General features: G+C 44.8%; 1 protein-coding gene across 3 annotated transcripts in view; it reads right to left on the bottom strand.

Moving 5' to 3' along the window:
* Positions 1 to 1,286: 1,286 nt before the first annotated feature.
* The window catches only part of scarb1 (scavenger receptor class B, member 1), a 29,878-nt gene continuing 14,446 nt past the window's right edge, over positions 1,287 to 16,718 (bottom strand). For 2 of the 3 annotated variants that reach the window (XM_088355473.1, XM_088355472.1), the window contains exons 5-13: positions 15,898 to 15,993; positions 15,721 to 15,836; positions 12,990 to 13,156; positions 12,790 to 12,908; positions 9,237 to 9,310; positions 9,111 to 9,162; positions 6,309 to 6,458; positions 4,369 to 4,433; positions 1,287 to 1,620 (exon numbers count right to left, since the gene is read on the bottom strand). In XM_088355473.1, the coding sequence (XP_088211599.1) occupies positions 1,617 to 1,620; positions 4,369 to 4,433; positions 6,309 to 6,458; positions 9,111 to 9,162; positions 9,237 to 9,310; positions 12,790 to 12,908; positions 12,990 to 13,156; positions 15,721 to 15,836; positions 15,898 to 15,993 (843 nt within the window). In that variant the 3' untranslated portion in view covers positions 1,287 to 1,616. The remainder of the gene's footprint in view (positions 1,621 to 4,368; positions 4,434 to 6,308; positions 6,459 to 9,110; positions 9,163 to 9,236; positions 9,311 to 12,789; positions 12,909 to 12,989; positions 13,157 to 15,720; positions 15,837 to 15,897; positions 15,994 to 16,718) is intronic. The other variant, XR_015853005.1, reaches the window with a different exon arrangement.

Genomic DNA, 16,718 nt, shown 5'->3' with positions numbered 1-16,718 from the left:
GAGGTCGAAAGCCGGGACGGGAGAGTAGACGTGATCAGGATCAAAAACGGGTCGAAGCCGGGGGTCGGACTGGAGCAAAAGACAGGTTGGAGTCAGGGTCGAAAAAAGGCTTGCCTAGTGTAAACAGAGGTTCGCAGACGGACTGACATAAGGGTACAGATAGGAGGGGGTTTAAATAGGGACAGAGAGCCGATCAGAGTCGAGGCAGTTGGTGCCAAATAAGTGGGCAGAGGTGATGCATATCATGACATAATTACTGTCTGAACAAAACTTTTGGGGACGTCACAGTGACCACATACTTTTAAAAAAATATATATGTATTTTTCTACTCTGATTTTTTGACAAATTTATTAGTATTTAGGGTGAGGGCAGCACGGCGGCGCAGTGGATAGCGCTTGTGCAGCGCAGTACATGTCATGGGAACCTGTCGTGGGTTCAAATCCAGCTCCAGACTTCCTGTGCGGAGTTTGTATGTTCTCCCCGTGCTTGCGTGGGTTTCCTCTGGGCACTCCGCTTTCCTCCCACGTTCCAAAAACATTAATTTAAGGTGAATTGGCTGGTCCAAATTGTCCCAAGGTGTGAATGAGCAAATGAGTTGTCTGTCCCTGTGTGCCCTGTGATTGGCTGGAAACCAGTTCAGGGTGTCCCCTGCCCACTGCCCTGAGATGGCTGGGATGGGCTCCAGCCCCCCCGCGACCCTAATGAGGATAAGCAGTACGGCTAATGAGATGAGATGAGATTTAGGGTGAACGAAATGCTAACATAGAAAAATGCTGCATCGGAGCACCGGAAAGTTTGTCTGGACCGGATTGAAAAATGGTACTACACTTACTAGGATTATAAATTCGGGGTTGAAAAATTATGCAAAGGGTCCTGGAAACAAAGAATAATCAGATTTTTTGTTATCCGCCTAAAAAAAATCTAGCCTGACCTAGACCTTGTATTATTTGTTATTATTATAGTATTATTTCTCAAGGTTTCTTAAATTTCCTCATGCTGAGATTTGGAGTTTTTCCTTGCCCTACTGTAGGTTTTAGATCAGGGGAGGGTGTCATAATAGTTTTTGCAGCACTTTGAGATTTTTTATGATTGAGGACGTCACAAATAAACAGGACTTGACATACTTATATGTTCCTGTTGCTCAGCTTTCTTCATGGCACGCGTGCGCCACCTTGCGGCGGCCGCGCCCACTGCATGCAGCAGACACTCGTGACGTCACCGTTAGAGCTTGCAGGGGGAAGAATCAGCCTAGTTGATGGGAGATTTACAGAAAACGACACACGGGGGCGCACACTCATGACGTAGTCATGACGTTTATTGAAACATGACGTCATCCGTGCAAACATTTCATACAAAGTCAAGTTTCTGAATCGTTGCGTTATGACACCCTATATTATGCTACTGTGCAAAAAAAATTAAAAGTCAGACTGACTTGTGAGAGTGTTTTAAAAACAAGGTGTGGCCCCGCCCGTTCACCCACGTATAAAAAGTTCACGGGGCTCTCAGCCAATCGGGAGTCACGACGGGCGGGGTCCGGCCTCGTTGACCTTGCCCCCGGTTGCCGCGAGGACAAAGAGGGGAGGGGACGTCCTGGAGATGGTCTCGGTCCGCCGTCCTTATCTGCCAAAAACACCACATCGCCATGTTGAAATGAACCCCTGGCGGGTGAACCACAAGCTAGCAAAACGAAGCTTCGTGAAGCACTTGCAATATTTTAGCCGAGGTGTTGATCAGGAACTCAAAATCGCAGCCGAGGATTATCTTCTCAGACCCCCGACTCAATGAGAGTTAAAAGGGACAGTGTGTATTTTTTGCACACTCGATGTCACTGTTTTCTGTCAAAAACGAGTGCTAAAAGCACAACGGAAGAAGACTAAATACAGGAACTCAAAGCGACCAAAATGCACCTTCTTACGTTTGAAATAAGAAATGAAAACATAAAAGAAAATAAATGAAAAAAAAAAAATGAAATCCAAAATGACCATAAATGCTTCATGAAGCTTCATTTGTATCATAGTGAAAACGCAAAGAAAAATGGCCACCTCCAAGGAACAGCTCCCATCTCATTCAGTGTTTGTTTTGTTCCCGATACTGTTTCGGGAGTGGGGGGTTGGGGGGCTACCTAAATAAAGCAATGAGTGGGACAGCTCATTCCTTGCAGGTCTTGGGCCAAATCCGAGACCCGCAGGACCAAGCGGTACCGGTTTAGTTCTATTCAGTATCCAATTCTTGTCCACTTTGCATCCGTCTGTCACTCTGATTGGACACAGGATATTGTATATATTCCGATTATGTAAACAAGCATATTAATCCAAATAATCCTATTCCGATTGAAACGCTTCCGTGAGCCCTCATACATGTACACAGTCGAGTGATTGGGCAATATCCCTCATCCGGGATATTTTGAAGCTGCAAAGCACTGTGGGATTTGTAGTGCAAAGACGAATGATGCACACAAACATTGCTTAGAAAACCTCATAAGTACTGATTTATTTCTCCGGGACATTCCAGTTTTATTTTCCCCTCTTCATGGATATTATGCCACTGTTGTATCCAACCATATATAGTGTCCGTTTATGATATTGGCAAAACACGTATGTGCAGAGTTTGTAAACACACGAGACGCAGCTACGGAACCCACTTTAAGCATGTTGAATTTTGTTGTCACTGTTGTATCCAACCATATATAGTGTCAGCTTATGCCACAGTTGTATCCAACCATATATAGTGTCCGTTTATGCTATTGGCAAAACACGTATGTGCAGGGTTTGTAAACACACGGACGCAGCTACGGAGCCCACTTTAAGCATGTTGGATTTTGTTGTTAGTGAGTTAATGAGTAACAGGAAGAAAATCATCCTTTAAAGGGACAGTGTATATATTTTTAGCAGTAATGGAGTTAGAAGAAAAAGTCCCTTCATAGAAAAATGGACTACTACAATGGCTCTTCAATGTGCCTACACGAGACTCAATGGTCTTACCTGGTTCAAACTGGGTATTTTGTGCAAGAGTGCTTTTAGATAATAAATGCCAAAGCAAGGACAGCAACCTAGCAGATTAGCTCAAGTCTTGTACCAATTTGCTCTGGTTACCGGGTTACTTGCGAAGGATTTTATACATAGGACTATAAAAGATTTTATACGATTGAATACAAGTTACATTTATTGAGTGAAATGAAATTATCTGCATTTATATAGCGTTTTTTAAGTCAAGACTTCCCAAAGCGCTTTACAGTGTGCTTCACATTTCCCAATAGCGGCCTTGCAGCCATGTAAGGCGCTAACCTGCTTATTGGGGGTATTAGGGGTTCAGTGTCTTACCCAAGGACACTTCGACATGTACCACGGAGGAGCCGGGATTCGAACTGCGATCTCTTGATCCCAAGACGAGCGCTCTACCTCCTGAGCCACTGCCGCCTCCGCAATGAAGATTTTCACCGAGTAGGCTTAAGTTCAATAACATGTCACGCTGATCCGAAGGCGGAATGGTTTGTCTAGTTCTGATGATAACAAGACGCTGACGCGGGACGGCGAGCGATGTTTTGAGAGCAAGGCCCGGATGACGTAGAAACGCTCGGTGTTGTTTTTGACTTTTTCAGACATGGGGACGCTCTTCTTCGATATGGAGGAGCCCACATAGGGGCTTCCCTGGCACGCCCATGGGAGGAGCCGGCACACCAGCTTGCGGGAAAAACGTGGGCCGAGAAAGAAAGTGAGAGAACGAGAGACGAGGCTTGACAGAGACTCGAGCGACACTAATATTCAATGGATCTCTTGTCTATCTTTTCCATCAAGAAATGAGCGCGCATTGTTAGGTGAATGTAGGTTAATGGAGTCAGATAACTAATATGAACAATTTGTTACATTTTAATATTAAATTCCTAACATTGGCAAAGGCCATATGTAATCATTGGTATTGTTCCACAAATTCAATATTCATTTTCAAACAGGATGAGCGCCTGCATGTAAATGTAGTTCTCACGATAGGACAATGTTTGGCTTTAGTCTTTATAGTCTCTTCTTTTGGGTCAGGGCTTCCTGTCACAACCCTTTTCCTGTCTGAAGCGCTACGTCTAAGAGAAAGGGAATTTTCTCGGACATTCCTGGGAGCCATTCCGGACGTGTAAACGTCTGCTCTTGTTTTCCTTAAATTTCCGGCACATTAGCACGCAGGAAAGGGCCGGTGCGCTCAGGACTTACGAGTTCTGGGGAATTACCGGCGTGCTGATTAGCGAGTTGGGCTAGCAGCCAGCTAACATCTTTAGCCGTCATGGACATTTTATACAGAGAAATTGCCGCCAATTTTTTAGTGAACCCTAATTTTGGGGGCAGGATTTTGTTAGCTAGCCCCTAAAGTGGCACTACCCACCTGGAGTGTCCGTGCATACTCTTCTCCGGTACATTGTTGCCGTTTTGGAGCTCTTTCCTGGCGGTCTGAAAGATAAACAGGCAGAAATTTAATTTTGGGAGGACATTTCTGATGCAAAAACTGTCTTTCGAGTGTCCCACTGCAGTTACAATTGAGTTATATTTCTTGTTTCTAGGAAACAGGGTTTGTACAGTCTTTTTGTGGACAAATTCAAGCACTTTTAAGACAATTGTTCAATTTCTACAGTGCCATCCATCCATTATCTGCACCGCTAGATAATGGATGCTAGGAGTATTCTTTTGTTTATCTTTCATTCGCTTCAACACACGTGTTTTCCTTGCCTTCGTGGTCTTCCGAAGAATTTCTCCGCCGTTTTTTGGTGCCGGAATTATTGCCTTTGTTACCACTTTCTGTATTATGTTTCGACTTGTTACCGACACTGAAGAAAATACAAATTTTTGTTGATTTGCACCTAATACCAACTGTTTTTTACAGAGGCATACTTCTCTTTCACTCGACAACCACCAAAACAATGACGTCATCTCGAAGCAACGAGATCTCGTTTGCCGAGATCGCCGCGAGACCAAAACAACAATGGCACATCTGCCTGACGAAAAGTTTGGAGTGCGGTAAATCTTTGTTAAAAAAAAAAAAAAGACTGTAAATTCCGGACTATAAGCCGCTACTTTTTTCCCCAAAGGTTCAACCCTGCGGCTTATTCAGTGATGTGGCCAATTTATGTCATTTTTCTAACAGCCGCCAGCGGCGCTCGACTACAAAAGGTAATATTTAGACCGCTGGAATATATGCGCCGAGGAAGACTGCAATTTCTTAGCTTGTGCACAAATTAAATCAGCGTAGAAATGTCCTCACCATGCTAATTGCAAAAAGAAAGGCACATGACGCAGCTTTCAAGCTAAATGCAATAGAGCAGTCCAATAAAGAAGGAAACAGAGCTACTGCGCGTAAACTTTACTTTGCGTGCGTGTTGCTAGCGTGTTTTTGAATAAGGGAGCGTGGGACGACGTCTATATGACATAGTCTCTTTCCCATACTGGGGAAGACGACTTTGATGACGTCAGTTATAAGGAGGAAGATGAGGACGGGCTACTGTGATTACTACTAGTACGGTATGTTTTTTTAACAGAGCCGTTTGCTGAGTTGCGAGCGTGTTGCTAGTAGCGTTTTGCTACCCTTCACAGGCACGGTTTGGGATGAAAGTTAAAATATTATTATTAAAGCTTTGAAAACTCTCTCGGTGTACCGTCTTTCTTTGTAAATATGTGTAACCATGTATAATATGTATTTGCAACTGTATATTTTTGTAATGTATTTATTTTAGAGACTTATTCTGATATGCTTTCCACGGGCGAATCAAAAAGAAGTGGCGAAAACAACGGGGGCTGACGGGAAGTGGAGTAAAGGTGAGACGCAGCGGACAATAGTGGATATATATTTTTCCCACCCTTACCTTTGGAAACATACATTTTTTTCCCTTGGATTATTTTCAACGGGACCCGGACTATGCAGGTCTGCATCAAACCTTAAGTACTGGTATCATTTTCCTTTCATTTTGCCGGCTGTGGTTTTTGGACTGTGTACTTTATATTCAGTTACAATCGCGGGACTCAAAGTCGGGTTTGGGTTAAATTTGTGATTGTGTTACATATTTTAATGTGTGCGCATGCGGCTTATATACAGGTGCGCCTTGTGTAAGTACAAAATCTGTTTTCCTCTGAAAATGTGGTGGGTGCGGCTTATAATCAGGTGCGCTCTATAGTCCGGAATTTACGGTAATTGGGTAATAATGACAATTTGGTGTCAAAAAAGTTGCGTCCCAGGGACGCGGGCAAACCAGAACAATACATATATTGTACTTTCTTCCATGTTATAAGCAAATGATGAAAGGATTGGTGTCCAAACCCATCACACACGCCCACCTTGAGGAAATTGCGCCTGACCAGGAAGGCCACCAGCACAGTGGCTAGGCCTAGCAGGATGAAGCCGTACTGCATCACTTCCATGACGGTGGGCAGGACCACCAGGTTGGTGTGGAAGGTGTCCAACACCGGACCGTCGATAAAACCGCTCTGTGGACGACAAAAGACGAAAATAAGCCGGGGACAGACAACCGGGCAGGGTCAGGAACTCTCACTCAGAGTCCATTTTTGAAACGATACACTTGTACGATTTTCTCACTTTCCCCGCGCAAACTTTAGTTGTATGTGTAACGGGTGTAATAATAACTTTTGATTTGATGAAATTTCTGCTGAAATATGTTCGTACAGTGGAACCTCGGTTCTCGAACATAATCCGTTCCAGAACCCTGTTCGAAAACCGATTTGTTCGATCACCGAAATCATTTTTCCCATTCAAAATAATGTAAATCGTTTTAATCCGTTCCAACACCCTGAATGTTTACCTTGAATGTTTAACGTAAACATAAAGCTAACCCGGGCAAATCGTACGTCCGCGTTTTCGTAATCCTCCGTACGAAAGATTACGCTAATATGAACGTGTAAAAATAAAAAAATCAGGTCGTTTACAAGTTATTTAGCACCCGGGTCTCCACAACAAGTGGTGAGCGGTTCATTGAAAAGGGGGCTCCGTTCCAACACCCTGAATGTTGGGCTCCGTTCCAACACCCTGAATGTTTAACGTAAACTTAAAGCTAACCCAGGCTAATCGTACGTTCGCGTTATCATAATCTTATAAATAGGATTTCTTACCTTTGTGGTGGTCAGCAGAAGGCGCTCGCACACCTCCTTCATATTTGGCTATTATTTCTTTCTTAAATGCAATAGTTGTACGCACTACTTTTCTTTTTTTACCTGTAGCAACTTTGCCGCTTGCACTGACTTTCTTCGGAGACATCATACGGGGCTAAAAGACCAGCACGCCGCTCAGCATAGCCGGTGTTCGAACTCCGATCTTTTGACCGAACAGCGAAGCAAGAATTTCTCAAAATTTTTGTTCGAACTAAGAGGCGTTCGAAAACCGAAGTTCCACTGTATAGTTTGTATATAAGTGTCCTGCAATGACGAGTCCAACAGCGCCACCTGCTGGTATGGGGTAAGGTTTAGTTTAGCCTCTGATTTTATGACCGGAAGGCGGATATTGTTAGCCACAACTGACAAATCTCGCACCATACACAGTAATGTAATGGATATTGTCAAGCTGTTTGGATTTATTTTCGTTTTGTTTCTCTCGCCTTTTATGTTAGTTTTGCCGGACGTTGCATGTTGTGCTAAAATGCTAATTCCCCTTATAGATGTTGAGAACCAGGAGAGGTGCTAACCAAATGGTGTGTGTATGTTGTGTTGCTCATTGGGGATGGATGTATATGGCGAAGGATAGTTAATGACATCAACGCATATGATGCGGAGGGGGTAAACCAGTGCATGCTGGCGGGCTTCTCTGCTGATTGCATGGTACAACAACTCAGCCCTTGTTGTGCTGTAGGCTTAATGTTTGGTATCAGGTTGGGAAGAGTAAGGTTTGGTGAATGTGAGTGTGTTCTTGACTAAAGCCACCTCCCCCTAGGACACAGGTGTCAAACAGGCGGCCCGCGGGCCAGATCAGGCCCGCTAAGGGATTGAATCCGGCCCGGGAGACAACACTCAGAGAAGCGCAAGAGAAAAACAAGCTGAAGGTTGAAATTTGTCAACTTGCTGTTGCCAAAGAAAGGTGACTCGGACAAAGACACTGTACTTGTATTTCTCTCTCTCTCTCTCTCTCTCTCTCTCTCTTTTCCACCCCTTTTCTCCCACCCTCTGTCTCTCTCTCTTTCACTCTCTGTGTCTCTCTTTTTCTTTTCCTTTGTTGCTCTTTGTCTCTTTCTCTCTCTGTGTCTTTTTAACTTCTTTTGCTCTAACTTCCTTTTCTCTCTTTTCTCTTTCTCTCTTCCTACCCTTCGCGCTTTCATTTCTCTCTCTCTATCTCCCTTTTTCTCTTACTCTATTCCTCTCTCCTTCACTCCTGTCTCTCCTTTTCTCTTTCTTTGTTCCTCTTTCTCTCTCTCTTGACATCTCTTGCTCTCTCTCTCTCTCTCTCTCTCTCGACATTTTTCTCTCTCTCTCTCTCTCTCTCTCTCTCTCTCTCTCTCTCTCTCTCTCTCTCTCTCTCTCTCTCTCCCTCGACATATCTCTCTCGACATCTTTCACTCTCGACATCTATCTCTCTCTCTCTCGACATCTCTCTCTTTCTCAACACCTCTCTGTCTCTTTCTCTCTCTCTCAACATATATCTCTCTCTCTCGACATCTCTCACTCTCGACATCTATCTCTCTCTGTTTCGACATCTCTCTCTCTCTCAACACCTCTCTCTCTCACTCTCTGTTGCTCTTTGTCTCTTTCTCTGTGTCTTTTTAACTTCTTTTGCTCCAACTTCCTTTTTTCCTTTTTCTCTCTTTTCTCTTTCTCTCTTCCTACCCTTCGCGCCTTCTTTTCTCTTTTTTCTCCTTCAGTCTTTCTATTTCTTTTTGGATTTCTTTCTTCCGCTCCCTTTCTTTCCCCCTCTCTCACAACTTTTTATCTTTTGTTTCTCACGCTCTCTCACTCTCTCTCTTTTTCTTTCTTTGTTCCGCCTCTCTCCTTTTCCCTCTTCTCTTATTTCTTTCTCTCTTTTTCTTTCTCTTTAATCTACTAGTCCGGCCCCCGACAGAATGTTTGTTCTATCGTGTGGCCCCAGAGTTAAAATGAGAGAGGAGGATATGGCTTTGGTATACAGATAGACTTCCCCACCTCCTCAAACCAGATCATGGGCATGATGGTCTCGGGGATCTTGCCCGTCTCGCTGCAACACAAAGAAGGCACGTCAGGCCGCAAACAGGAAGTCTTTGTAGGACGCGCTCGAGGGACGGCTCCTACGTAATTCCGGACACTCGTTTGATGTAGAGGTTGAGCTGCAGGCGGATGGACACGTTGAGCGGGACGCCCGTTTGCTGAAAAGACAAAGAAGAGTCGAGAATTGACGACGCACGTGGGACGGTAATTAGCCAAGCGCCCCTCGGCCGCCCTCCCTGGTACAATGGTGGGACAGGAAGGCCGCAGGCATGGCAGCTGCGCCCCATTGCTGCTTCCTGTTTTGTTGTAGCTAGCATGTTAGCATTCAGGCTAACGCCACACGGATGCTATTTCTTTGCTCGGTTCAATAGTGCATGAGCAAACGTTCTGGTCCTCGTTTTCAACAAGGCGCCCGCTCCTAGGCTTTGTAAACGCACCAAATGTCATGTAAATAAAGGTCGCTATTAAATTCATCCTCCATGTCAAAGTTAGAATTAGAATTACCGTATTTTCACGACTATAAGGCGCACCTAAGAGTCTTTAATTTTTTCAAAAGCTGATCATGCGCCTTATAATACAGTGAGCCGTGTATATATGGATCAATATTAAGTCGCAAGGTCTCTCATCTAAGGCAAGCAGCTGCCGACTAGATTTCCCCCAGAAGGCGAAGTAGTCCGCGGTGTATGCTAGGATATATATACCGCCGTTTCATTTCCTAACTAATGTGTCAATCATCATTGGGATTGGTCACTATTGGCTAAAGTTATTCGGAGGTTTTTTTTAGCATTTACAGGTTCGTGTAGGCTAAAGCGGGGCAAAACAAAGCCTGCAATTGGCCGAAAAAGATGTGAATCACATGTTTGGTTGCTCTACGACCAGGAGAAAACATTTTTACTCCTGTAGTCTGTATTTGTAAACAGGAATTATGGGGCTAAACAGACAGCTAGCAACAATTATTTGTCGGCATTATTGCGTGTTTTGGAGTGTCTAAATATTTTACACGGTTGGATTTACTACACTCATGGCTGTAAAGGGACCATGGTTGCGTATTATTATAGAACGTGATGGCTGCAAGACGACTTTGGTGAGCTACTTTATATTTTCTCAGTATCTTGTTCCTGTCTGATCTTGATGTTTCGAACATTAAAATAAAAACAGAACAGGACACGTATTTGCTTCTTTGAGAGCCATCTGAATGTTAAGGGGTTAATACGTTTGACTGAGCTATCTCACTGTTTTGTTGACGTTCCCACTGTAGCGCCTTATAACCCGGTGCGCCTTATAGTCGTGAAAATACGGTAAATTTAGAAGACGGTAATCCTCGGTTATCGCGGTTAATGGGGACCGACACCACCCGCGAAAACTGAAAATCCGCCAAGTAGCGGCACCCCTTCAAAAATGCTTAAAAAAACGTATACAGGTATACAGTATACCCCCCTGTATACAGTACACCATATAGAATCTGGGTAGAGAGAGTGAAATTCACGTTATAACAAAAATAAAAAAACTGTAAAATATTTTGTATGTACACGGAATAGGACTGCGGCGAAACCACTACGAACCATTCAGTATGATTGTATTAACCGCTCTCAACCACATGGAGCCATCGCAGTTTTTTTTTCGCTTGTTAACACTACAGTGAAAATGTGATATTTGATGAGTGTTTGTGAAGCGTTTTGGGAAACAACAGTTAAAAAAATGGTCCGTGTTCATTTTAATGAAAGCGAAAGAGGAACCTTCTGACAATAACAACATACTTTAGCTAGCGGCATCGAACAGCTTTTACAACAAATACACAAAACCACACACAACTAGCCGTGTTTAGGTAGTACAAACAACCGCTCGCTTTTGGTATGATAAAGTCAAACTTGAGATGAAATGTGACATAAGAGAATATTCTTACGTCGCGTCGCCGAGTTCCTCCACTATAAACTGAGCGCCACATAAGAAGGGGGTGAGGTGGGAGGAGTTGAAGGAGTGGGAGTGAGCGAAGCGGTTACTCACCATGACTAAGCATTGTGTCAGGGCCTCCCCCTCCCCTTCACAATAAGAGTGTCCACACCGTGTCCTCAGTTGACATAAGCTCGCGCTCAATGGCGTCAAGTCAATAAATGCTTTTATTGAGGAGGTAAGGTATATTTTTTAGACCCGCGAAGCTCTGAACCCTCAAAAGTGGAACCGCGAACTAGCGAGTTTCCACTGTATACCTTTATTGTCATTGTTACAAAATGGGTTGAACATATTGTGACAGCGAAATTGGACGTGGCACTCCAGTTTCACATTTTACAGTGAGTATAGAAGAGAACAAAGAAGATAAAGGAAAAAAAGAAGATTTTTGTATTGTCCTTGTTGCAGGCTTTGTTTTCCGGGGAGGGGGGTGCATGAGGGGGGTGAGGGACAGACAGAGAGGGCCGGATCAAACTAGGTGGGGGCAGGGGGAAAGCTCTGTACACATGTTTGATGTTACTGTACACACGGCCCAGTGTTTTTTCCCCCCTCGTTGCACAGTCCACGTATTGAATGAATTTGGGAAGTACAGTCCTTAAGCATGCCTGATTAAAATCGCCGGCGACGATAAAAGCTCCGTCGGGGTGTACAAGCTGCTCTTTATTGACAGCAGCGAGCAGGAGATTTAGCGCTATGCTAACGTGAGCATCCGGTGGAACGTAAACAGCAATCACAATGACCACAGTTAGCTCTCTCGGTCGATAGAAGGGTCTACCCGATACTGCTAGAAACTCTATATCGGGTGAGCAGTGTGTGTCAATGATTCTGCTGTTATTGCAGCGCATAGTCCCCCACCCCTGTTTTTAGCTGGGGTCTCCGTCTCGGCCGTGCCAGTGTAGCGTGTGTCCTGCGGCGTCAGGGAAGCCAAGATTCCGTGATGACAAAAATACTGCAATTCCGGACGAAGCTGTTGGTGGCGATCCGCAGCTCACTAATTTTGTGAACGATAGACATTGGAGAGGGTTTGCTGTAAGGGGCATAACCATTCCTACAGAATTCCCTTGTTGCTAGGTCTTGGATTTCACTGCAACAACGTGCTTTTCTTCTCAGTAGAGGCCGCCTGCTCCAACCTTTACGCTGGTGGCCCACAAGACCATCTTCCAATCTTTGAGCCACACATGCATACATCAAGCTACATGTAGGCCACTTTGTTATCATCGCCCTCAATATAAGGACAAGATCGTCTTTTAATCTTCAGTTTTATTGAACTCATTTCGATGTGAACGTGGCTGTAAAGGTATTATCCAATTAGCTTATCTGCGATGCATTGACTTTATGAAATTTTATGGTCGTTGCGCATTTACAGGTACAGAGAAGAAGAAAACAACATCACGAAACAGGTCATGAGAGATTTCAGGAGAAAAGAAGGGAGAGCGAAGGACTTAAAAAAGCAGGAACTTGTCATGGATCCAACTGGCCTACTGAAAACTTATCATTGTCCAGAATGTTGTTGACATGCCTGTGAAAATTCCCTATGGCTACCTTTGACCTGGAGCCTGATTACCAAACCGTGGTTGAAAAAAAGGGACCCTGACACTCAAGCCAAAGTCTGTTGGACACTTTATCTCCTCACACACTTTCAGCTGTAAACACGGAGGCTTTATCTGATAACCGCGACACCGGCACTCACCGGGTGGATGTCGATGAATAGTCCGTGCTGGTCCTCGTTGGGACGGAGTCCGTGCACATAGTCCAGCAAGACCGGGTCGGCGTTGAAGAAGTGAGGATGCGAAATGAAGACGGGGGAATCTGAGGCAGAGAGTACGTTAAGATGGCGGACGGTCGAGAGTAAAACCCATCGTGTCGGACCACCCTTAGCCCGCCACTCACTTTGGCGGCAGCTGCTGACATTAAGGAGGCCCGACTGCCGGCAGGGGCAGAACCCCTCATTGGGTGCGTAGTCGTTGCCGTTGGCGAAGAGCGTCTTGGGAGCCACGTAGCGGTACAAGGGGATGCCTTTCGTGCTGCCCGAGCGCTGGTACACCAGCTCCATAGACCTGGCGGACCGAGAGACATGGTCAAGTCACGTTCATTTGTATAGCCCTTAATCGGAATAAGTCTCGGAGGGCTACTTCAAGTCAAGTCAAGTTTATTTGTGACGCCCTAAATCACAAAGAGTCTCAAAGGGCTGCACAGATCCAAGACTATTGCAAACTACAGACTATCATGACACCATCCCGATATTGTCAACATAAAATAGAGGTTATTCATATGCTATAGAATAGAAGTGTGTTTTAAGCTTAGATTTAAACATTTCCACTGAGGTTGCAGATCCAATCTCAGGGGGAAGAGCATTCCACAGTACCGGGGCCCGAATGGAGAACGCTCTCCACCCTGCGGATCTCTTCTTGGCTCTTGGGATCACTAGTAGACCAGCGTTTTCAGAGCGAAGGCTCCGGACCGGAACATAAGGGGAATTTAAATCTGATAGATATGAGGGAACAAGTCCTTGCATGATTTTGTATACTACCAACAGAACCTTCAAATCACATCTTAAGTTAACAGGGAGCCAATGCAGGTTAGCTAAAATTGGGGTCATGTGATCAAACTTTCTTGTCTTGGTTAAAAGCCTCGCTGCAGCATTTGTACCAGCTGAAGGCTCTTGATTTTGAACTTCGGGAGAACGGAGAGTAGTGCATTACAGTCATCGAGACAGGAGGTAACAAAGGCGTGAGTTATAACCTCAGCATCAAACTGAGCAAGGATAGGGCGAATTTTAGCAATGTTGTGAAGAGGGAAAAAAGCTGTTCTAGTAATATTTGAAAGGACAGATCGGTGTCAAATATGACACCTACATTTTTGACTGAGTCACTCTGGGTTATCTTACATTTGTCAATGTTCAGAGACACTTTTGAGAATAAGTCACGGCATTTAGATGGACCAATGACTAACATAACGGTCTTTTCAGAGTTAAGACACAAGAGGTTGAGTGACATGTCCACAGTTTAGTGTGCCAGATTCCTCCGTCGGAAGATATAGTTGAGTGTCATCTGTGTAGCAATCGAAACTGATATTATACTTGCGAACGGTATCACCTCATGGAAGCATGTAACTACTGAAAAAAAGGGGGCCAAGTACTGAACCCTGCGGAACACCACAGGTGACACTAAAGGGCTCAGATGTCATTTCACCCTATTTAACACGGTGCGTCCTATCTGAGAGGTAGGATCTGAACCATTAGAGGACGGTTCCTGAGAGACCAATCCATTTTTCCAACCGTTCTAGTAAGATATTATGGCGCACAGTGTCAAAGGCAGCACTAAGGTCCAGCAGCAGCAAGAGTGATTCAAACCTACAGATTTTTTCTTTCACTCGCCCCGGGTATTGTTCAGGCTTTTAAGTCCACTTTCATTAAACCTACCCTTAAATTACCCAAGCTTGGCCCGGAAAGCCTATGTAGTTATAGACAGGGTTGGGTAGGGTTACTTTAACTTGATTACTTTCAATGACTTTTGGATTACTCCAATACCAAATATGCTAATAAAAGACAAAAGAAACTAAATATGAATAAAATTACTTTGTATTTTGTGCAGGCTTGGGGAGTAACGGAACACATGGAATGGCAAAAATGATGTTGGCAAGCTGTTTGGATTTATTTTCATTTTGTTTCTGTCGCATTTTAAGTTCGTTTTGCCGGAGATCAAAGAGATCAAAGCCAGGAGAGAAAGCTTACCACGTGTTGTGAGTCATCATTGTATTCATATTTAGTTTCTTTTGTCGTCTCATCTCATTAGCTGCACCGCTTATCCTCAGTAGGGTTGGGGGTGCTGGAGCCCATCCCAGCAATCATCGGGCAGTGGGCAGGGGACACCCTGAACTGGTTGCCAGCCGATTGCAGGGCACACAACTCGCTCGCTCATTCACACCTAGGGACAATTTGGACCGACCAATCAACCTGACATGCATGTCTTTGGAATGTAGGAGGAAACCGGAGTGCCCGGAGGAAACCCACGCAAGCACGGGGAGAACATACAAACTCCGCACAGGAAGTCCAGTAGCTGGATTTGAACCCACACAGGAGGTTCCCAAGACCTTAGAACTGTGCCGCACACGCGCTAACCACTGCGCCGCCATGCTGCCCTTCTTTTGTCTTTTATTAGCATATTTGGTATTGGAGTAATCCAAAAGTCATTGAAAGTAATCAAGTTAAAGTAACCCTACCCAACCCTGAATATGGTGATATGAAATTAAATGAAATGATCTGCATTTATATAGCGCTTTTCAAGTCAAGACTTCCCAAAGCGCTTTACAGTGTGCTTCACAATAGCGGCCGTGCAGCCATGTAAGGCGCTAACCTGCTTATTGGGGGTATTAGGGGTTCAGTGTCTTACCCAAGGACACTTTGACATGTAACACGAAGGAGCCGGGATTCGAACTGGGATCCCTTAATCCTAAAACGATCACTCTACCTCATGAGCTATTGCCGCCCCAGTTTAGTGTTACCTTTGGTGTTCCGCAGGGCTATGTACTTGGCCTCCTTCTTTTTAGCATTTATATGCTTTTGTTGGTGATACTATTCGCAAGTAGGATAATGCTTTCCATTACTACGCGACGGGCGCACCTGCAAGCGTCTGGACTGTAGAAAGGCAGCGTGGAGCTTTTGGTCATGAAGGGCGGCCACATCTGACCCGCCGTGCCGTTGATCATGTTGCACTGCGGCGTCCGCCAATAGTTGAGCTGCCCACACAAAAAACCATCAGCCGCCAAGATGTCTTCCACTCGGGTTTTGCTTTCTCACCTCGGTCAGGCCATTCCAGGAGTCTACTTTGTGCACGTTGCGGATGTCGTCCTGACCCGTGAAGATGGTGAACAGGCCCGTGTCGGAGTTGTTGAACTGCGCACGGGAAAGCGTGAGAGTTAGCGGGGCTCTCTGCAGGGTTCATACACCTTTTTCATGGCCAAATTCAAGGACTTTCAAAGGCGTTTTTTCCAATTTCTCCTGTATCATTCACAGAAGAAAATCCAATGTGAACCTTTGCACTAATACACATTTCATTGTGCTGTGTTTAGGTGTAGCCTGCACCTATCTCCTTGGGCATGACCCACATGGGGTGTTGACGCTTGATAGGACAATGTCATACGAACCAATGCCAGCCACCGTTAATCACGGGGGAAGAAGGAAACCGGTGACAAAGTAAAGCCCTAGAAAGCAGTGTCATCATTTTAAGGAGACTTGTTGAGAAATCTATCTACCGAAGCCATACCCCCCTAGTGCACAGGTGTCAAACAGGCGGCCCGTGGGCCAGATCAGGCCCGCTAAGGGATTGAATCCGGCCCACGAGAAACCACTCAGAGAAGCGCAAGAGAAAAACTAGCTGCAGGTTGAAATATGTCAACTTGATGTTGCCAAAGAAAGGTGCCTCGAACGAAGACACTGAATTTGTATTTCTTTCTCTCTCTCTCACTCTCTCTCTCTTTTCCACCTCTTTTCTCCCACCCTCTGTCTCTGTCTCTTTCACTCTCTGTGTCTCTCTTTTTCTCTTCCTTTGTTGCTCTTTGTCCCTTTCTCTCTCTGTGTCTTTTTAACTTCTTTTGCTCTAACTTCCTTTTCTCTCTTTT

The sequence above is a fragment of the Urocampus carinirostris genome, chromosome 16 (genome assembly GCF_059441175.1).
Source record: "Urocampus carinirostris isolate Australia breed hairy pipefish chromosome 16, RoL_Ucar_1.0, whole genome shotgun sequence".
Taxonomy (NCBI): Eukaryota; Metazoa; Chordata; class Actinopteri; order Syngnathiformes; family Syngnathidae; genus Urocampus; species Urocampus carinirostris.
This window is presented reverse-complemented; position numbering and strand designations above follow the sequence as displayed.